A 23,475-nucleotide genomic window follows, 5' to 3' on the forward strand; every position below is an offset into this window, starting at 1 on the left:
AACAGGGTTCCTGTGCCTTTAATAGCTTTGGAGAAGAAAGAATTGCAACAAATATAGCTTGTCTGATTGCACAAAGAGTAATTACACAGGGACTGTTTTTCCCACCAGCTTTGCACAGGGTGATGAGAGTTGTAGTCCAAACACATCTGGAGGGTGCCGGGTTGCAGAAGACTGCACTACAAAGCCAAATGTATGAATTGACTCCCTCAAAAAGCATTGCAGTTGCGGTGAAGGTTGTTACGAACATCCTGTCTTTCACATTTGATCTGTACTGGCTACAGGGCTCAAAGTTAAAAAAAAAACAAAACACTGACCCTCATCATGTGCGTTTAACAGCAGCTTGATACAGTAGCATCAGGAAAGATTTACCTACTCAGTTTCTGTGTGTCAGCAAGCTTTTAGAGGCATGAGAACAGGATTATGAAAACACCCTCAAAAGAAGGAATCTCAATGATGATACTTAACATTTGTCTAGTGCTTTCAAGAGTCCAAAGTGTTTTATGTGCATTATCTACAATAAGGAACTGACAGCCTGTGGGGGTGTGGGGAGCTGGCAGCCCGCGGGGTGGGGAACTGGCGGCCCACAGTCCAGGTGTAGCTTACAAGGCCTTCGCAAACTTGCTTGCAGGCCCCTGTCCTCAGCCCCATGCAATGGGAGGCTTTTTTCAAGCCTAACTGCAGTGAGGGGGATGGATGGGGAAATGGGGGGTGCAACTCTCATCAGCAAACACATTTTGTATGCAGCATGCCCTAATCTACGCATACGTGTATGCAATCTTTCCTAATACATAATTCTCCTCAATATGTGCAGTTTTGTTTACAAGTTCGGGGGCATTTAAAAAAAATCAATTATTAAAATTTTTGCATTTCAAAATTCAGAGAAGTGCGCAATGTGAAGAATAACTGTTCCCATCCTTATATTAATCCAGGAAGGGTGAATTAGGTTGCTTTGCTTAAAATTGTAGACCAGATGAAATTCTTGCTCCCTAGCCATGGGGGAATTGCAGGGGGCAAGGGGCCTGATGAGTCCCCTGCATTTTTGGACAGCCCCTTTAGGGCACAATCCTATCGGGATGCAGAGTGGGAGGAGCGTGGAGGTGATCTTCGCCTCCATGCTCCTCCTGCTCTGCATTTTTTCTGGATGGGTTTTTTCGCCCATCTAGCTGGGGCTCTGCGGAGTGAGAGGGAAGGAGGCTGGGGAGGCCAGACGGTTCTTCGTAAGCCGGCCTCCCCAGTCCCCTCCCCGCCCACAGAACTGCCCCTTTTCCCTCCTCTCCGAAGCCACCCTTGTGACCTCAGAGAGGCAGCCAGCAGGGTTCTCTCCTCACTGGCTGTGCGGGGGAGGGGAGCTTGAACTCCTGGGTCAAAGGTCAGAGCACTGTCTATGACCCCGGATCCAGGAATCTGAACTATACTATGATCCCCCAGACGCTGCCTAGGATGGCTCTCCCCCTTACTGTTCTTAGACTAGAGTGACCATTTACTTATCCCCAAAGAGGAGGAAACACATCACCCAAAAAGAGGACAAAAGAGGACAGAGATTTGCATACAATGTGCATTTGCCAATTGGTATGTATCAATGCAAATTTAGACATTATTACTGTAATTTAAGTAGAAATATAATACAGCTCCCCAGTTCTACCCTTAAAGGTGGCCTAAAAATAATTTAAAATAAATATATAAAATGATTATCTTCACAATGGGGAAGCCTGTGACTAGGTGACCTTGTTCCTGGTCGGTCTGCTGGCCAGGTGCTAAGTGTTGGTCCACAACTTCAAGGCCTTTGCTGCTTTCTCTTCTTGTGGTTCTTTGTCTTTTAATGGGATATGGACTGGGTTCAATTAGAGATGGGGTGGACAACCTTTCCATCCCTGAGGGCTGCATGGAGTGAAGGGTGCCAAGTTGGGGGGGGGCTACACCTGCACACACACACATGCATGCTCACGTATGCGCACTGAAACACATATGCACGTGCACACACATGCACTGAAGCACACATACCCCAATGGCAAATGTCTTCACAAATGGCCACAAAGGCTGGGTTGATGGAGTTCTGGTACAAGACATTTGGAGGACACCAAGTTGGTTTGAAGAAGGCTGTACTAGAGCAATGCCCCTATATGATGAACACCTCTAGGATATAAGTAAAAGCCGAGTAAGGGCAGAAAATGTGAGTGAGGTGAGACATGACAAAATTATGCATGGTGTGGAGAATGTGGATCGGGAGACATTTTTCTCCCTCTCTCAAAATACCAATCAGCTCTCACCAATCAGCTTAATGAGGTCATCCTATGAAGCTGATTGGTGGGAGATTCAAGAGAGAGAAAAGGAAGGGCTTCTTCACACAGCACAAAGTCAGAGTATGGAATTCGCTACCGCAAGGTGTGGTGATGGCCACCAATTGGGATGGCTTTAAAAGGTGGTTAGACAAATTCCTGGAGAAGTCTACCAATGGCGAGGAGTCATGATCGCTATGTGCTACCTCCAGTACCAGAGGCAGTATGCCTATGTACATCAATTCCTGGGGAACATGGGTGTGAGGGTACTGTTGCACTCATGTCCTGCTTGTGGGCTTCCTGTGGGCAGCTGGTTGGCCACTGTGTGAACACAATGCTGCACTAGACGGACCCTTGGCCTGATTCAGCATCGCTCTTCTTATGTTCTTATTTAATGGGGAAACAGTGAGGGCTGTGGCTTGTTCTGAGTGCTCTTGGCCTCTGTGGGGCATAGCAGATGGAGAGGGAGGGGGCAGGGAAGGAAGGAACTCTGAGCCCTTCTAAAACAAGCTGAGATTTTGCAGGACGGAAACCACACTGGGCGGTGCCCACCACAGCATGAGAATGTGTGGGCTCACACCTGGCAGACTGAGCATTCTGCATCACTGAGCCCATGAGGTGCATCACCCAGGACCACTGAGGAGGGGGGAAATGGCTGCCCCTCTGGGAATAACTCAGGCAGAAAAAGGCCCAGAATTCCCCAGTTCAGAAGCTGAGCAGTGGGGCATGGGAGAGGGAAGGGCAAAGGACAGGAGGTCAGTATATAGGTTTGAATTTTACTGGTGTAGTGAGAATTTCATCCTCCCAATCAATTGCCAGAATACAAGAGTGTAAAGCCATTAAAAATGTGTTTTTGATCTACTCTCCTTGCTATAAGACAGCCTTATAAAGGTTTGGGGGAACCACTGTAATAATGGGCGGGATGTTTAAAACACCCAGCGCAGCTTCCCCCAACCTGGCGTTCCCTAAGTGTGCTGGGCTACAACATTAACTCCGGATGATGGGAATTGTAGTCCAACATGTCTGGAGGGCAGCAGCTTGAGGGAGGCTACTATAAGATGTGCTTTAAAAAAGAAAAGTAGGTGGTATTCTTCAGAATGGTACATTGTGTCTTTAGGTCTATTTTTTAACCGTTGATGCACGTCGCTAATGTATTGTTTTAATTTACTTATCATGCCACCCAGAGAATCTTGGTTCTTGGGCGGTCAAAAAATGTAATGAATAAATAAATATTGTCTGGTGCCTGCCAAGGCCTACACCCTGCCAAGGCCTACACCTACAGGCTGCATCAGCCCTCATGGCCTCCTGATGCAGCCCCCTGATGCAGCCCCCTGCCACCTTCACCATTGCCACCACTACAGAACGCCACAGTGGCCAAATTTAGCAGTTTAGCTTGTAGCATTCCATAGCAGATGACCACCAAAAATCAGCGGCAAATCAGCTTTTTTTTTTGTCACCGAACAAATAGACCTAGAGGTAGGACTGGCTCTTCCAAGAGAAAAAGAGCTGGCCACCTCAGATGGCAGATACTGGCAGGCGGCAGCAAGGTGTTGGAGGAGACAGCTGTGGGTGTCACATGGCCTGGCCTGCACCCCATAAGTAAACCTGCTGCTTTCAGGTGCAGTAGAAGGCACCGTCCCATCATCAGTGTTGAGGATATATTCAACTGCCAGCCCAGTTGGCTTTTTTACATGGAATGAGAGAGGGTGCCAGCTTGTCCTTCGCATCAGGCAGCAAAATGTCTTAAGATGGCTCTGACAAGAAGTGCCTAGTCACTCACTGAGATTTTTTAACATTCCAATTGAACATTTGGAAGATCTCAAAGGAATACTCAAAAAGCTTGTTTCATGTTCTGCCTCTGCTCCCCCTTTCCAGCTGTTCCCCGCCAGCACACACACATCACTTCCCAAGCCCCAGAACTCCTAACCATGAGTAAGGGGGAGGGGATAACAGATTTTGGAGAAGGGATCACTTCTAGACAAGTCCTCTCTTTATGTGTAAAAAGACACAAGGAGTGTCATTTTTGGTACATTTTGTATTATACTTTATTGTATTATACTGTATGTATGTATGTATGTATTCATTTATTACATTTTACATTTTTATGTTGTCTTTGTAGATATAGTCAAGAGGTCTATACATTGATTAAATGAATAAATTTCCTACCAGGGGTGGGTGGAATCATGGGGCTTGCAGGGCAATAAATAGCTTTTGTGCTGGCCCCAATTTGCCAAAATATACTGGACTTCTGCCCTTAGGCCTTGCCCTTGCATCAGAATTATTTATTTATTTTAAGAATTGGCAACTCAGGTAAATGGATCAGAGGAGGAGGAGGAGAAGAACCACCACCATCATGAGATGTGTTAGACAATGACTTCAGTTTAATGTAAAAATATGCATTTGTGTTCAGGATGGATGTTTATAGAACAGGGGTACAACAACACAGAAATGGGATCTAAGGTATATAATCTCTCTCTCTTGCGCTCACACACACACACACACACACACACACATGTTAATTCCTGTGGGGTCTGATGGAATAACCCTATGCTTTTCTCATGTACTTTTTCAGGACTGGTTTCAGATGGAGGCCCCCTTGGGTAAATTCTCCACTGCTAGACCCTCTCCTATGTCAGTGGGCCCTGGCAGATTTACCTGGCCCTGGTGGTGGAGACAGCACTGGGCAGTAGAAACACTGCAATCCTCTGAGTGGTTTTAAGCTAGGGTAGCCTGATGTCCTACTTTACAGTCTTCTATTTGAAAGGCTCTCCAGTCCAAGTCCAGTTTAAAGATAAAAGAACCATCAGAAAGGAGGGAGCGCAGGGGCCTTGAAGGGAAGAAGGGAAGGCGCTCAGTGGCCTTGAAGTGAACAAAGGAGGGAGCGCAGGGGCCTTGAAGTGAAGAAGGGAAGTTGCCCAGGGGCCTTGAAGTGAACAAGGGAGGGAGTACAGGGGCCTTGAAATTGCCCATTAACAGTTAGCATCTGGATAGCAGACTGAACAGGCACCCAGGTCACGTGGTCACAATCTTCCCCTCTATGATGAGATGAGCATTTCTATTTTAAATCCTTGTAATTAATTATTTTTAAATGTACATTTAAATATATAAGTTAGCATATGCAAATGTTATGCAAATCCATGTCATCTTTTGTCCCCTTTTTGATTATATGTTTTCTCTCTCTCTGTCTTGGCAATGTGTAAGGGGACACCCTATTTTAAATTGGTCACATTGCTTATGTATAATCCACTTTTTTTAGAATGCTGTAATAATTGAAACTGAGACTTTTAATGCATGTAGTTATACTATATATTTTCCTTTGTTCTGATCTGTTTTGTTGTTGAAATTTACAAAAAAAATATAATTGTAAAAATTGCTCACAGTGCCTCCAATGTTATGCCATTGCAGGGCATTCTGGGAAATTGAAATTATGGCTCCAAGTGGTTGACTGCTATAGAAATTTTCCACAAAGCCCCACAACAACGCTACAGTGTGGGTACTGTGGGATGATAAAATGGCAGAGGCTAGGGCAGCAGAGTGCTGCTGGCATGCTGGCACCTTGGCAGCATCCTCAAGATACCATGTACTTAATTCAAAACACCCGGTCGTATTAATTTGCAGAGTGGGGATACTGAATGACTAAAGGGGATAGATGAATCTGCTAGGGCACCCTTGATGATTGTAACCCTCTGAACCCAGAGGCTTATGATCATCAAAATGCTGAGTGGGAGGATTGGCGGAAGAGATTGTTGCCTCCCCTACTCCTCCTGCCCTGCATGTTTACTAGATGGGCTTTTTTGCCCATCTACCTGGGGCACCTCAGAGCGGGGAGGAAGGGGGCCAGAGAGACCTCGATATAGCTTATAACCCGGCCTCTCCAGTCCCCTCTCTTCCCTGCCCACCAGAACAACCCCTTTACCCCCTCTCCGAGGTCACTTTTTCCAAACTCGGAGAGGCAGCTGGTGCATGACAGCTGCGAGCAGGAGGCAGAGGGGAGCACAGATTCCTGGCTCTGAGGTCAGAGCGGTGTCTCCGATCTTGTTTCCGGAAATCCGAAGTATCCTATGGCCCTGCAGATGCTGTCTAGGGGCCATAGGATTGCTCCCTTAATTTTGGTTTTTTCAGTTTCTCATTTTTCCAGTCCTAAGTTTGGTTCATTCTGAACTTTGAGAATCTTTTCTCATACACATTTGTGCGCTCCTTTTCTCCTAATACATGCATTTGTGGACTCCATTTTGCTTAACATACATTTTTTTTACATGCATTTTTAATGTTATTGTCACAAATATAGAGACTTTTATGTGCACGTTTCCGTAATACAAACATTTTTGTACACCTTTTTTGATTGGGAGTTCCATTGCAAAATTCAGAGATGTATGGATTTTGAAGGATAGCTGAGTTTCTGTTCACGTATTGATTCAAAACTGCAAAATTAGGTAAGGTCACATTAAAATGTGAACTGACTGAATTTCTCCCTCATCCCTAATGGCTGACACCTCCTTGTCTTCGTTTGCTGTTCCTGGATTCTCTATACGATAAATGTATTTTGCTGCTTATAGTTGTTAGAATTTGATTGTCTCAACTCCACGGTCCTTCTCTCTGCTCTCTCAAGAGGAAGGGTTATTACACTAGGCAGGGGGGCGGGGTCCCTTTGTGAGTGCAGGAAACAGAACTGAAAGAAGTTTTGCAATGTGAATTGGAGAAGTCATGTATGGGCGAGTATGACAACACTCCAGAGAAGACATGAAAAAAAGCCTTGCTATTGATTGCACAGCCTGACCCAATGTATTTACATGGAAGTAAGTCCCTCTGAGTTCAGTGAGGCTTACTTCCAAGTAAGTGTGCTTGGCAGTGCAGCCTTTGGGTGACTTGGACTTTCTGATGCTTTTGGCTGAGCAGAAGGGGGAATTTTACCAGGTGCAGGAGAACAGCTGCACCAGAGGATGTTTCCCCTTCTACACAACTATTAAAAGCACAGGAGGAGATTTGTCCTCTTCCACATCTAGTCACCTGACTCACCTTGGCTGCTAGGGGGAAAATTTTAAGGAAAAGAAACGCTCCAACTATCCCTGTTTATTGGGGACAGTCCATTTTTTTGGCACCTCTACTTCGTAAATCACTATTACTATTGTTGCCTTTGCAGGGTCTTATTTAAACAACAACAACAACAACCTTTGTGAGTATGCATTGCAAAAGTTGTCATTCTTCAAAGTTCAAGTTCCATCTTCCATCAAAGCAGGGATGAGGAACTTTTTTCAACCCCCGGGCTGTATACCAATCGCAGAAAGTTTTGGGGGGCTGCATTCCAGTGGGGGGGGCAAAGTTAAAGTGGGTGGGGGCAAATGCAAGGTGGGCAGGGCTAACAAATATGATGCATCTGAAGCTCTGTTTGAATTTCACTTAAAATGCAACCCTATGCACGTCTACACAGAAGTAAGTCCCATTGAATTCAGTGGGCGTACTCCCACACCAATAGCCTCCCCAAATCCAAGCCCACGTTCAAACTCAAAATTGTGCTTTTAGATGGCAGCCCAACAACCAAGTCAAATTCAAATCACGGTCTGTAGAAGTTACATTTCTGAGGGGGAGTAGACTGAATCTCACTTCCATCGCACAAGCATATGCATGAACACACAGGTACTTGGTATTTTAAACCTCCCAGCTGCTGAACAGTCAAAGCACTCTCCATAGGCTGCCACCCATGTTGGGGCCTGTTTCTATGAGCGATTTACTCCAAAATGGCTGAGTGTGGAGGTCATTAGGGATACGTGACATCCAGCAGCCCCCCCCCCCCCCGAGCTTATTGTGGATAAACCGGATTTCCTGAGACTCCTTAAAGTCCGATTCTTTTCCTTAAGTTGGGTTCCCCCCAGTATAGTTGCTGTGCGCCCCAACTCCTGCATTGACCTCGGGTACGCTAGCCCTGCCCAGGGGTGTGCCTTTCACCGTGACCCCGGTGAAGGGGTGTTTTCTGTGTGTTTCCCATCCCTGCACAAACCAATTAGTGTTTCCTCAGAAGTAACTCCCATTGTGCTGAATGAGGCTGGCCCTCTGAATGCCCACAGAACTTACCGAGATCCCCCTCAGTTGACATGGCACCGTTTAAAGAGCAATTCCCTAAGTGCGGTAAAGCGCGATCTCGAGGCTCCGGTTCTCCTTTGTTTGATTTATAGCCTTAGGAAGAAACTACTTCCAGCCTTCGTTATAGAGATCCTGTGGGTTCAAATGGGGGCTGGTTTCTGCCTTTGTGTTCTCCCCCGCACCTTCTTTCCCAGCACAAGCATATATGTGTCTACTCAGAAATTCAGAAATAACTCCCATTGTGCTCAATGAGGCTTGCTCCTGAAATGCAGGTGCATCTGGATTTTCAGGGGAAAGGAGGAAGGGGGGGAGGGTGGCAAGCCTCTCTTACTGGCTGAGCAGCCCCTGCCAGCCAGAGGACATTCACTCCAACCCCCACCTGGAAGTATGTTCTGTGAAGCAATTTTTACTGGTCCAGAGCACTCCCTTGTGGAGCCCTGCATGGACCAAAGCATAGGAAAGCTGATTCCTTAAAAAAAAAAAAAAATCCGTTACTCCCCCATTCGCTTCTCCTTCCGTTGTCATGGAAACACGGCCCTGGCCTCCCCTGGCCGCAGGCTAAACTGGATGCCAGCAGTAGGCAGCTACAAGCCATTATTTTAAATCTCCCATAATGCCTGGAGCACCTGATGTACTGTCACTCTAGTGGAGCAAGGCAATACCTTTCTGAGCTCTTGGGATATTTTCTGTGTCTTTCCTGACATTTCCCCCATATAAAAAATCTGGAAAAATCTCGAACCAATTAGAGGAGAGCCTTGCAGGCAGGGCCGGCATCAAGGGTTGGCATGGTTGGGGACCTGCTAAGGTCCCACGTCTCATCAGGGGCCCACTGACAAGAGCCCCCTGGACTCGCTGTTCCTCTTCACCACTGTAAGCGCAGCAGATGCCCTGGCCTAGTTGCTCCCTGGCTCTCTGCCTGTCAAGCAAGCAAGTGGTAGCAATGACGAGCGAGAGGATGAGAAGCAAGAGCAGCTGGTGACAGTGGTGGTGAGAAGGTAGCCTCCCTGAGGGAGGGGGCCCATAGAGGGTGTCTCTGCCAAGGGCCCTCAAAAACCTGCTGTCACTGTCAGCACTTCCAAAACCTGGAGCTGGCACTGCTTGCAGAACTCACCCATCCATATTGATAACCGAGTTTAGAACAATCGTCATAGCTTTTATTTATTTTATTTTCTGTATTTCTATCCCACCTTTCAAAAATCATATATATCATGTTCTGAGAAAGATTTTTCAGTGCATTTATAGCAGGGGTGGGGCAGGCAAAATGGGGATAGAGAAAAAATGAAGAACTTCTGATTACTTTCTGGGACAGGGGACTTACGCTGCAATTTTTTTTAGCAGTCAGGCACAGCAGCACAGAGGTTTCTTCTTGTTCTTTTAAAAAGTTCCCCCTCTTCCTTTCTTCATTTAAACAGTTTTTGCTGCTGATTTCCCATAGCAGTGCAGTTCTCCTCTGTCAGGGGCCATCTTCACAATGCATTAGAAGGTGCCCTACATCTGATCTCCCACTTTTTTTTTTAATTAACACATTTTCTTAGCAGCTCGGTTGCTGTGAAATAGATTCCTGTTCATGCTGAAAAGTCAGGGTTCAAAGGAGTTGTTTAGTGTGTTGGGACTCAGCCCTTACCTCTGCTTGGTACTCAGTCCTTTGCGCAGGTTTCATGACCTCCCATGGCAGCCATTTTGTGGTGGTGACTTGGACAGTTTGTCAAATTGCCAAATGGGCCCATGGTCCAAAAAAGTTGCCTATCCCTTCATTAGAGGAAGGATGCTACAATGCAGCTATTTATCACACAGTAAACAGCAGATGGGTTTTAGCAATGTGAAATAGCGGTGCGGAGTAAGGATGGGTAAGAATTTCGTTTCAGTTCATTCTCATTAAGAATTTACCAACATTTGCAGACTTCTCCATATTCAGAACCAAAAGAACTTGAGATTTAAAATAACTAAATGTGGGAGAAAATAAAGCTTAGAGTTTTGTCCATACAGGCCAAGGGTTTTGAGTGCTTAAAAGTCTGGTTTGAATCCCTGTGGACAGAGAGAAGCGACTGTCTCTCGGTCTAATGAGTTCTAGCATTATGGGAGAAGCAGTGTAGTCGTTTAAGAGAGCGGGAGACCTCAAGATAGCTCTGCGGAGGGTGGTAAAGTTGGAGGAGAGCAGCCACAGGCAGGGACCCTTATCTAACAAGACAAGTGAATTCACAAGAGAATCAGCTCTTATTTCCCAGCTTTCCCCAACCTGACACCCTCCTGACGTGTTGGACTACAACTCCCATAACCCCCCAGCCACCTATGGGGGTCTAAGTGATGTAATGATTGCAGTTGTAACATCAAATTTGACAGGTCTGAGTTCGCTCTGTGGGGTTTAGAGGCCTCCAAACAGGGGCCGGCCCAAGACATTTTGCTGCCTGTGGCAAAGGACAAGATGGCGCCCTACCTCCCTTCCATGTACAGAAGCCAGAAGGAATTGCAGTTAAATCTTACTTCGACACTAGCAATGGAATAGCATCCTCCACCACACCCAAGGGCAGCAGGCTAATTTAGGGGGCACAAGACAGGCCACGTGGCACATGCAGCTCTGTCTCGCAAGGTTAGGAGAATTCAGGAAAAACGGGCAGGGGCCTGCTGCCGCTGCTCCCCAGTGTCTACTGCCCGAGGTGGTTGCTTCACTCTGTCTAATGGTAGGGTTGGCTCTGCCTTCACAGATGGATTTAGATTTGCTATTCTTCCTTATGATGTGGCTCCTCACGTCTGCAAGAGGCCTGCTGGAATGGACGGCGGGGGGCGGAAAGGGAGTGGAGATTTGGGGGTTCTCTTGGTGCATTTCCTAATCAGGAAACTGCAGGTGTCACTTCCTGCTTGCTGCTTTATAATTGTTTCTGAGGTTTGACGGCCTGTTTGGGGCCTTCGTTGGACCTAGAAAAAAGAAGAAGAGAGATGAATAGGCAAGGCCTGATCATCATCCTATGTGCTGTCACTTGAGGCACAGATGGACTCAGTGGCATAGAGCACCTTTTATCAGCTTAGGGTGATATACAAACTACGCCCTTATCTTGGCAGAGATAGCCTAGCTGCAGTTATCCATGCTCCAATAACCTTTCATCTGGATTACTGCAATGCGTTATATGTGGGGCTGCCTTTGAAAAAGGTCTGGAAACTTCAGCTAGTCCAAAATAGGGCAGCAAGATTGTTAACAGGGACTGGCCAACGAGATCACATTATGCCAGTACTTTTCCAGCTGCACTGGCTGCCGGTCCATTTCCAGGCCCAATTCAAAGTGCTGGTATTAACATTCAAAGCCCTAAACAGCTTGGGACCAGGTTATCTGAAGGATTGCCTCCTCCCATATGTGCCTGCCCAGACCCTAAGATCATCCTCAAAGGCCCTTTTCCGGGCGCCCCCACCAAGGGAAGTGAGGCGGGTGGCTACCAGGAAGAGGTCCTTTTCTGCTGTGGCCCCCCAGCTTTGGAATGAGCTCCCTAGAGAGGTTCGCCTGGCACCTACGTTGTTCTCCTTCTGCTGCCAGGTGAAGACCGTTTTATTCTCCCAGTATTTTAGCATTTTAGCTTCCTAATCTTTTAGCTCTGGTGTTTTAAATCTGTATTTTAAATCTCTGCACGGCTGCTAGGTTTTATTCTGGTTGTATTGTTATATTGTGATTTTAAGCTTTCATATTTTATATTGCTTTATGCTGGACTCTGCGGTTTTAATTTTTGTGAATTGCCCAGAAAGCTTCAGCTACTGGGCAGTATAGAAATAAATAAATACTCATTTTCCAAGCATGGATCCTTTTATAGCCAAAATGCCACAGTCTACAGATAAGAGGGGGATTTCAGCAGATGGGGGAACACCCCAAGGTTTGCAGAAGTACAAAACATAGGGGGGGAAACCCTATGGAGGAAAAAGCACCCAAAGTAGGCACATGAAGACTACGCATGCTCAACGGCTACAGTATGCTTTCTGACCATTCAGGGGGATGGAGGAGGAACAAAATGGAGTATATGAGAAAAGGGCATGGCTAGCTGGATGGAACACTGAACAGGAGCACTCCAAGACTGTTGGAGGTCCCAATTGTTCTTCCCTAAATGCTGAACTGAAAAAAAATACAGTAGGATCCAGCCTGATAGTCTATAAGGCTTCAGTTACAACATGGCTCTTTCTGATAAGGTTGCTAAGCAACCAGAAATACATTGGCCTGGCCATTATAGGTGGGTGGGCTCAATATTCTTGCTGTTAGCTTGTATCTATGCCAACCTTTTGGAACTTGGTACCCTCCAGATGTTTTGGACTACAACTCCCAGGGTTCCTTATCATTAGCCATGGTGCCTGGGGCTGATGGGAGTTGAGGTCCAAAACCACCTAATGATCAGTGGTTGGGGGAAAGGGGGTGGGGCCAGTGGAAGTGGGCATGGCCATCTGGGGAGGGCCGGATTTGGCCCGCAGGCCTGAGGTCCTGTGCCCCCGATACATAGGGTGAAAATGCTGGCTTCTCCAGCCGCCAAGAAGCTAGAGGGATGTATGAAAGTGACTTACCTTTTCGTGGATTCTGTTCATGGGGGGGGGAGGCGTTCCGTCCCTCCCCCCGGAATCCTTGACGGGGGGGAGGTGATCCATTCCTCCCCCCCGGAATCCTCGATGGCCGGCTGTGCTCCGCGGCAACTTCGCGGAGCAGCCAGCCAGGCCCAGCCCAGCCCAGAGCCGTCTGCAGCTGGATTTCCGGCCGCGGAGGGCTCTGGGGGGGAGGAACCGCGTACACAAATGGCGGCGGCTATGGCCGCCACCATTTGCGTTCCTTATTTTTGGCCGTCTAAATCTACGTAAATTTTTACGTAGACTATGACGGTGAAAATAAAGGGGAACGCAAATAGCGTAGCGGGCGCTATTTGCGTCCCTTTTTGATTCACAATTTTAGCCTACGTAAATCTTTGGCTACGTAAAATGGCGAATCAAAAGGGGACGCAAATAGCGCCCGCTACGCTATTTGTGTTCCCCTTTATTTTCGCCGTCATAGTCTATGTAAATATTTACGTAGATTCAGACGGCCAAAAATAAGGAACGCAAATGGCGGTGGCCATAGCTGCCGCCATTTGCGTACGCGGTTTGTTTGTTTTTTTAAATCCACCCAGCCATGATAGGCTACGTAAAGATTTACATAGCCTATCACATCATGGTTGTTTTTTTTAAACCTAGCCATGATAGGCTACTTAAATCTTTACGTAGCCTATCACGTCGTGTGTGGTTTATTTTTATTTTTTTTACAAGACTGCAAATGGCGGCGGTGGCGACCGGTCGGAAGACCAGCCGCCGCAGCCGCCACTGCCGAAGCCACCACCGGAGCCGCCGCCGCCCGGAAGATCCGCCCCAGGTAAGTCTCGTCCCTGGGGGGATCCGTGGGGGGGGGGTGTGGCAGGCCGTTCCGCCACGGAGTTCGGGGGGCTGAATGCACTGGCATTCGGCCTCACTGAGATCTGTGGCGGAATTCTCTGCCATCCCTAAAGGGAGGGGGCCTGAAGGACACTTACTTGACTTCTCATAATAGAGACGTGTCACCAGAGCAACCGTGGTAATCCCAAAGGTGCAAAGAATGCCGCGGAGGAGAAGCCAAACAAGCACCATGTAGTCATCTTGCTGTGCAGCTTCGGGGCCTGAATGATTCCAAGCATCGGAGAATGGATTATAAGGGGAAGACGAGAATATCAGCATGTGCTCAGCCAAGGTTTCCTCTAGTCTAGCTTTCTCAGAGTTAGGAGATGTAACCATAAGGTAGCCACTTAGGTATCACCAAGGAAGAGAAAATGTTTTATCAAAGAAAGATGCAAGAGGGAATGGATGTGCATAAACTTACATTTGATAATCTATATGTATACATCTAGACGTTTAGATAGGAATTCAAATCTCTCGCCCTAGTGGGGAAGACTGTGTCCAAGTGACCTGTGGGTACCTGTTCAGTCTACCGTCCAGGTGGTAACTGTTGATGGGCAACCTCAAGGCCCCTGCCAGGGGAGGCTGGTGGCTCTGATGTCAGTGGGGTGGTGAATCCACTCTGGGTTTCAGTCAGAACCATTCAGAACTCTAAAGGAGCTATCCAAGGTACTGAACCTATTTGGGGGCTGGGGTTCAGCACCTTGGATAGCTCTTTTAGAGTTCTGGCTGAAGCCCAGAGCAGATTCACTGCCCCACTGACACTGAAGCCACCAGCCTCCACTGGCCCTTTCTAGTATGATTCTTTAGCTTTAGTCCAGATTGGATTGAACCCCTTCAAATAGAGGTTGCCTTCAAACAGAATCATACAATAGTAGGGTTGGAAGGGGCCTATAAGACCATCGAGTCCAACCCCCTGCTCAATGCAGGAATCCAAGTCAGAGCATCCCTGACAGATGGCTGTCCAGCCTCGTCTTGAATGCCTCCAGGGTGGGAGAGCCCACCACCTCCCTAGGTAATTGATTCCATTGCCGTATTGCTCTGGCAGTCAGGAAGTTTTTCCTGATGTTCAGCTGGAATCTGGCTGCCTGTAACTTGAGATTTATTATACATTCTGTGTCCTCCACTGTGGGATGATCGAGAAGAGATCTTGGCCTTCCTCTCTGTGACAACCTTTCAAGTACTTGAAGAGTGCTATCATATCTCCCCTCAGTCTTCTCTTCTCAAGGCTAAACATGCCCAGTTCTTTCAGTCTCTCCTCATAGGGCTTTGTTTCCAGTCCCCTGTTCATCTTTGTTGCCCTCCTCTGAACCCTCTCCAGTTTGTCTGCATCCTTCTTAAAGTGTGGTGCCCAGAACTGGACACAGTACTCCAGAGGAGGCCAAACCAGTGCTGAGTAGAGGGGAACTAGTACTTCCCGGGATTTGGAAGCTATACTTATATTAAAGCAGCCCAAAATAGCATTTGCCTTTTTTGCAGCCACATCACGTTGTTGGCTCATATTCAGCTTGTGTCTACAACAGTTCCAAGATCCTTCTCACTTGTAGTATTGTTGAGCCAAGTGTCCCCCATCTTGTAACTGTGCATTTGGTTTCTTTTTCCTAGGTGCAGAACATGGCATTTATCCTTATTAAATGTCATTCTGTTGTTTTCTGCCCAGCACTCCAGCCTATCAAGATCACTTTGAATTTTTTTTCTGTCTTTCAAGGTATTAGCTATCCTGCCCAATTTTGTGTCATCTGCAAATTTGATAAGCATTCCCTCATCCAAGTCATTAATACAAATGTTGAAGAGCACTGGGCCCGAGACTGAGCCCTGCGGTACCCCGCTCGTTACCTCTTCCCAGTTTGAGAAAATCCCATTGATAAGCACTCTTTGAGTCTTATTCTGTAGCCAACTATGAATTCACCTGAGAGTTGTTTCATCTAGCCCACTTTGAGCTAGTTTACTCATCAGGATAGCATGGGGCACTTTGTTGAAAGCTTTGCTGAAGTCAAGGTATATTATGTTCACCACATTCCCACAGTCCACAAAGGAGGTTAGTTGATCAAAAAATGAGATCAGATTCATCTGGCAGGATTTGTTCTTGACAAATCCATGTTGGCTTCAAGTAATCACTGCATTGTTTTCATAGAATAGTAGGGTTAGAAGGGACCTACAAGGCCATCGAGTCCAACCCCCTGCTCTATGCAGGAATCCAAGTTTTCAAGGTGCTTACAGATGGATTGCTTGATAATCTGCTCCAGAATTTTCCCAGGGTTTGATGTCAGACTGACTGGTTTGTAGTTCCCAGGTTCCTCCTTTTCACCCTTTTTGGAAGGGGCCTACAAGACCATCGAGTCCAACCCCCTGCTCACTGTAGGAATCCAAGTCAGAGCATCCCCGACAGATGGCTGTCCAGCCTGTAGTTCCCAGGCTCTTCCTTTTCACCCTTTTTGAAGACAGGGACAATATTAGCCCTCCTCCAGTCCTCTGGTACTTCACTTGTCCTCCCTGATTTCTCAAAGATAATAGACAGTGGTTCTGAGAGTTCTTCTGCCAGTTCCTTTATTACTCTAGGGTGCAGTTCATCTGGCCCTGGAGATTTGAACTCATTCAAAGTAATGAGGTGTTCCTTGACCATATGCCTATAGATCTCAAGCTGCAATCCTGCCCCTTCAGCCTGTACTTCGCCTTTGCCAGGGGGGTCATAGACCCTCTTTCAGGAGAAGACTGAGCCAAAGTAGGAATTGAGCACTTCTGCCTTTTCTTTTTGCCATCCTTATTTAATAGTTGAACCACCATGTCTTTCCTCTGTCTTTTACTATGCATGTACCTCAAGAAAACCTTTTTGTTGCCTTTAGCATCCCTCGCTAACCTCAGCTTTAGCCTTCCTGACGCCATCCCTGCAATTGTGTGCTACCTGCCTGTACTCTTCCTTTGTAGGGATGTACGAAAGTCTTACCTGGCTCCGCGCTGGGCAACCCGCAGTGGTGGGGAGGCGCTCCATCCGTCCCTCCGGAATCCTCCCCGGCTGGCTCTGCGGCCCAGCTGTTGCAGCTGCAAATGGCGGCCAGCTCTGCAGCCGCCATTTGCATCCTTGCAGTCAGCCATGATATGCTATGTAATGTGATATGCTACGTACTGGAGTCGGTAGCGGAATTCTCTGACATCCCTATTCCTTTGTAGCTTGGCCTTCCTTCCACTTCCTATATGTGTCCTTTTTGGTTTTCAGGTCATCTCTAAGCTTTTTGTGAAGCCACATCAGCTTCTTCTGTTGTCTTCCACCTTTTTCTTGTTGGAATTGTTTGTAATTCTGCCTTTAGAATTTCCTTTTTTAAAACTCCCACCCATCTTGGACTCCTGTTCTCGTTAGAGTCGCTTGCCATGGGACCTTACTTATCATTGTTCTGAGTTTATTAAAATCAGCTTTCCTAAAATCCCAGGTACGTGTTTGGCTAAACTTGGCTTTTGCTTCCTTTAGAACCAAGAACTCAAGTATAACATGGTCACTTTCCCCCAGAGTTCTCGTAACTGCTACTTTATCCACTAAATCATCTCTGTTGGTTAGGATCCTCTGTTGGTTAGGATCCTCTGGTTCCTTCCTCCACTTTCTGTAGGAGAAAGTCATCAGCAACACAAGTCAGGAATTTCCTGGAGGGGCCATGTTTTGCAGAATTTGTCTCACAACAAATATTGGGGAAATTGAAGTCCCCCATTACTATTACATCATGCTTCCTTGAAACATTGGCAATTTGCTTTTCAAAAGTTTCATCCTCATCTTCTCCTTGATTGGGTAGCCAGTAGTAGACTTTGACCAGCATGTTCCTTTTATTCTTTGCTCCATTTATTTTAACCTGGGTGCTCTCAGTGGGGCTACCAAGCTCATCCTCCTGTATTTCTGTGTAGAGATATGTATTTTTCACATATAGGGCAACTCCACCTCCCTTTCTATTCCTTCTGTTCTTCTTGAACAAGTTATATCCTTCAATTGCTGTATTCCAGTCATGGGAGTCATCCCATCAAGTTTCAGTTACACCTATCAAGTCATAATTTCCTTCCTGTATTAAGAGTTCAAGTTCATTCTGTTTGTTTCCCATACTCTGGGCATTAGTATATAGACACTGAAAATGATGTGCTTTATACTTGGCACCACCTTCCTAGCCAGTCATTCACCCAGAGTATTTTTCTTTCCCTTCTATCCTCTTCTAATTACTGGAAGGATGGATGAGGAAACTATCTGGGCCCCAAAGTTCTTGAGTTTCCCTCCCAAAGCTTCAAAGTCTGACGTGATGTCTTCGTAGCACTGCTTGGCAGTATCACTTGTTCCCACATGGATAAGAACATCTCATAAAGCATGGATGGGCTTTATGAGTGTAGGTAACCCTTCAGTCCCCTTCATGGATCACTGCCTTGTTGTGGCGAAAGGGCTTGCGTAACTCAGTGAAGCCATAAGCTATGCCGCGCAGGGCCACCCAAGATGGACAGCTCATGGTGACAAAATGTGGCCCACTGGAGAAGGAAATGGCAACCCACTCCAGTATTCTTGCCAAGAAAACCCCATGGAACGTATCACAAGGCTAAAAGAGATGACGCCGGAAGATGAGCCCCTCAGGTCGGAAGGTGTCCAATATACTACTGGGGAAGAGCAGAGGGAATTTCCAAGTAGCGCCAGAAAGAGTGAAGCGGCTGGGCCAAAGCCGAAAGGATACTCAGCTGTGGATGTGTCTGGTGGTGAAAAGAAAATCCGATGCTGTAAAGAACAATACTGTTTAGGAACCTGGAATGTCAGATCAATGAATCAAGGTAAGCTGGAGGTGGTCAAACATGAGATGGCAAGATTGAACCTCGACATCTTGGGAATCAGTGAACTAAAATGGATAAGCATGGGCGAATTTAATTCAAGTGACCTTTATATCTACTACTGTGGGCAAGAATCCCTTAGAAGAAATGGAGTAGCACTCATAGTCAACAAAAGGGAGGGAAAAGCAGTACTGGGGTACAATCACAAAAACGATAGAATGATCTCAGTACGAATCCAAGGCAAACCATTCAACATCACAGTAATTCAGGTCTATGCCCCAACCACTGATGCCGAAGAAGCTGAGGAAGAAGCTATGAAGACCTACAACACCTTCTAGAACTAACACCAAAAAAAGATGTCCTCTTCATCATAGGCAATTGGAATGCTAAAGGAGGAAGTCAAGAAATCACCAGGATAACAGGCAAGCATGGCCTTGGTGAACAAAATGAAGCAGGACAAAGGCTAATAGAGTTTTGCCAAGAGAACACGCTGATCATAGCAAACACTCTTTTCCAACAGCAAAAGAGGCGACTCTACACATGGACATCACCAGATGGTCAATATCGAAATCAGATTGATTATGTCCTTTGCAGCCAAAGATGGAGAAGCTCTATACAGTCAGTAAAAACAAGACCTGGAGCTGACTGTGGCTCAGATCATGAGCTTCGTATCGCAAAATTTTGGCTTAAATTGAAAAACGTAGGGAAAACCACTAAACCATTCAGGTATGACCTAAATCATGTCCCTTATGAATATACAGTGGAGGTGAGGAATAGATTTCAGGGATTAGACCTGATAGACAGAGTGCCTGAGGAACTATGGACGGAGGTGCGTAACATTGTTCAGGAGGCAGCAACTCAATCCATCCCAAAGAAAAAGGTATGCAAGAAAGCAAAGTGGCTGTCTGATGAGGCTTTACAAGTAGCTGAGGAAAGAAGGGACGCAAAAAGCAAGGGAGAAAGGGGAAGATATATGCAACTGAATGCAGAGTTCCAGAGAATAGCAAGGAGAGACAAAAAGGCCTTCTTAAATGAACAATGCAGCACTTTAACAGCATCATCTTTTAGGATTTTAAATAGCTCAGCGGGATTACTGTCATCTCCGCTAGCTTTGTTGTTAGTAATGCTTCCTAAGGCCCACTTGACTTCAGTCTCGAGGATGTCTGGCCCAAGTTCAGTGACCGCACTATCATGGCTATCAGGGACATTCAGATCTTTCCTGTATAGTTCTTCTGTGTATTCTTGCCACCTCTTCTTAATCTCATCTGCTTCTGTTAGGTCCCTGCCTTCTTTGTCCTTTATCATGCCCGTCTTTGCACAAAACGTTCCCTTGAGAGCTCTGATTTTCTTGAAAAGATCTCTAATCTTTCCCATTCTATTGTTTTCCTCGATTTCTTTGCATTGTTCATTTAAAAAGTCCTTCTTGTCTCTCCTTGCTATTCTCTGGAACTCTGCATTCAGTTCGATATATCTTCCCCTTTCTCCCTTGCTTTTCACTTCCCATCTTTCCTCAGCTACTTGTAAAGCCTCATCAGACAGCCACTTTGCTTTCTTGCATTTCTTTTTCTTTGGGATGGATTGAGTTGCTGCCTCCTGAACAATGTTACGCACCTCCGTCCATAGTTCCTCAGGCACTCTGTCTATCAGGTCTAATCCCTGAAATCTATTCCTCACCTCCACTGTATATTCATAAGGGATATGATTTAGGTCATACCTAAATGGTTTAGTGGTTTTCCCTACGTTCTTCAATTTAAGCCAAAATTTTGCGATACGAAGCTCATGATCTGAGGCACAGTCAGCTCCCGGTCTTGTTTTTACTGACTGTATAGAGCTTCTCCATCTTTGGCTGCAAAGGACATAATCAATCGGATTTCGATATTGACCATCTGGTGATGTCCATGTGTAGAGTCGCCTCTTGTGCTGTTGGAAAAGAGTGTTTGCTATGATCAGCGTGTTCTCTTGGCAAAACTCTATTAGCCTTTGTCCTGCTTCATTTTGTTCACCAAGGCCATGCTTGCCTGTTATCCCGGTGATTTCTTGACTTCCTACTTTGGCGTTCCAATCACCTATGATGAAGAGGACATCTTTTTTTGGTGTTAATTCTAGAAGGTGTTGTATGTCTTCGTAGAACTGATCAACCTCAGCTTCTTTGGCCTCAGTGGTTGGGGCACAGACTTGAATTACTGTGATGTTGAATGGTTTGCCTTGGATTCGTACTGAGATCATTCTATCGTTTTTGAGATTATACCCCAGTACTGCTTTTCCCACCCTTTTGTTGACTATGAGTGCTACTCCATTTCTTCTAAGGGATTCTTGCCCACAGTAGTAGATATGATGGTCACTTGAATTAAATTTGCCCATGCTTGTCCATTTGAGTTCGCTGATTCCCAAGACGTCGAGGTTCAATCTTGCCATCTCATGTTTGACCACCTCCAGCTTACCTTGATTCATTGATCTGACATTCCAGGTTCCTAAACAATATTGTTCTTTACAGAATCAGATTTTCTTTTCATCACCAGACACATCCACAGCTGAGTGTCCTTTCGGCTTTGGCCCAGCTGCTTCACTCTTTCTGGCGCTACTTGGAAATTCCCTCTGCTCTTCCCCAGTAGTATATTGGACACCTTCCGGCCTGAGGGGCTGGCTCATCTTCCGGCATCATCTCTTTTAGCCTTGTGATACGTTCCATGGGGTTTTCTTGGCAAGAATACTGGAGTGGGTTGCCATTTCCTTCTCCAGTGGACCATATTTTGTCAGAGCTCTCTGCCATGACCTGTCCGTCTTGGGTGGCCCTGCATGGCATAGCTTATGGCTTCACTGAGTTACGCAAGCCCCTTTGCCTCAACAAGGCAGTGATCCATGAAGGGGTATCTCTAGTAGCCATGCCTTAAGCCTATCAACTGTATTCATGGGTGCCTGGGAGGTGGATATGGAGGTAATGTTGAAAGTAAGCATTTTTGTAAGAATCACAAGGGTTGCAACAACTCTGTGAGGTAGACAAAATTAAAGGTTGCCAAGTAAAGCCTATTACAAACATCCTGTGCTATAATCCAATCATCACCCTTCGTCTATTCCAAAAGGTGGGAGTATATGCTGGTAGAGGTGAAGGGGAAAAACTATTTTTTCTTTCTTTTCCTTAAGAACCATTTTGAAAGAATCAACTTTTATCACTAATTCCCAAAATGAAACTAGATCCCAAAGGGTGGTAGAGGTGAAGGGGAAAAGTAAGCCTTTTTTAAAGGATCATTTTGAAAGAATCATTAAACATAGAAATCACAGGGTTTGCAAGTAAAACCTTCAAGGGTCTTTAAAAATTAAATAATTCTTTAAGCGCCACTTAGATTTTGTAAAAATCCTACATGGGGAGCCAAAAACAGGGGTTGCCCTTTAGAAAAGAGTAGGGGTCAATGGTCTAGACTTCTAAATGGAAATACATTCTCACATTTGCTGTTAGGAGCTTGGTAATATGAATTAATCTAAGCATCTGATCTTGGAGAACGTGGGGTTCCCTAATTTTTGAGACAGACGATTTTGCAATAGCAGCCCTTTAAGCTGCTATGTACATAGGAAACAAAAGTGAAATTTTAATTTAAAAAATTAGACTGTTTGCATCCCATCTATTAATACATAGGGGAAAATTGTACTGCTAGTTGTAGCTGTTAAGAGCAGCCTTATAAAGTAGGCCTGCAATCCCCATTTATACTTAAAGTGGGGCACCTTCTGTTTTTAACTCTAGAAGTAACCACACAGATCACCAGGGTTATATTATTCAAAGTGTAGCAGCCTTTCATTTTCCCCACTGAGAAAAGAAGTAAGCATTTTGTAAAAGCAGAAAAACCAAGGTTACAACGTTTCAGTTCTGAAGGAAAAGGAACCTTTTACAACAACTCTGTAAGGAAGGCAAAATTATACATTTTGTACAAATCAGAAAATAAATGTTGTGAGGGTTAAACCAGCCCCTCAAGGTAGACATGTTTTTAAATACCACTAAGATTTTGTAAAAATCCTTTGTCTGTTTTTCTTTGTAAGCCAGCTTTTAGCAGACTGGTAAAAGTATTGACACAACTCCTATTATTGGAGAGTGTGGGATTCCCTAATTCCTGGGAGACAGAAAATTTTGCAGTAACACAAAACTCTCTAACAAAAGTGTGGGGGGGAGTAGTTGGATCCTGCCAGTTCTGTGTAGCCCCTTCCTTGATCTGTGTCTTCTTCCTCTCAAAAGTCACTTTACGGGTTGAGCATAGTTTTGGGGGGAACCCTTAACAGCTTTCTAAATATGTCCAGGGTGATGGGGCAGATTGCAGGTAAGCTTGTAGTAAGTTTTAAACATAAAAAACAATTGTTCTGCAGAAAGAAAGAAAAAAGGGCGGGGTGCTGCTAGACAACTTAATATAAAATGCTTTTTGACTGGGAAACCTCTTTTTCTGTCTCCTTAAGGCTTGCCCCCTAGTAGCTCTGTGAAAACTGCAATTATTACTTTCGTGGCAGTACATCTATGTAGATGCAAAGTTCCTTTCTTCCTTAAAGTTTAATTGAACTGCTTATTGCGGATGGTCTTCATTGTTTTAACAGGCTGCTTACAACCTCCTCAAATTTTCCAGAAATTCTGTAAAAATGTCTACAGGTATGTTCTCTGTCACAGCTGCATCTTTTCTTCTTATATTTGCAGGAGCTATAGCAGGTTCTCACTTTCTAGTTCTTTTTAAAAGTATGTAGACATTACTCAGCTTACAGCCTTTCTGGGGTTCAATATTCAAGGGTGCCTGGCATCTCCATGTTCTCTATGCAGGAAATATGTCTGGACAAGAAAAAACAAAAGGCTGTCTCAGTCGAATCTGACTGCCCCTGCCTTTGGCTGGTTGGTAGGAAAGGTTATTTTTCTGGGGAAAATTGGTCATTGGGGTGGGGCATGACCTTACAG

The 23,475-nt window shown here is 45.6% G+C and overlaps 1 protein-coding gene across 1 annotated transcript in view; it reads right to left on the bottom strand.

The window, feature by feature from the left end:
* Positions 1-9,489: 9,489 nt before the first annotated feature.
* LOC146355563 (natural cytotoxicity triggering receptor 3-like) overlaps positions 9,490-23,475 on the bottom strand; it is a 50,757-nt gene continuing 36,771 nt past the window's right edge. The window contains exons 3-4 of the mRNA XM_084832581.1: positions 13,874-13,996; positions 9,490-11,267 (exon numbers count right to left, since the gene is read on the bottom strand). Of these exons, the coding sequence (XP_084688707.1) occupies positions 11,200-11,267; positions 13,874-13,996 (191 nt within the window). The 3' untranslated portion in view covers positions 9,490-11,199. The remainder of the gene's footprint in view (positions 11,268-13,873; positions 13,997-23,475) is intronic.

Source organism: Heloderma suspectum, chromosome 2, assembly GCF_057233095.1.
Source record: "Heloderma suspectum isolate Gila_16-S chromosome 2, 16-S_ref, whole genome shotgun sequence".
Classification (NCBI taxonomy): domain Eukaryota; kingdom Metazoa; phylum Chordata; class Lepidosauria; order Squamata; family Helodermatidae; genus Heloderma; species Heloderma suspectum.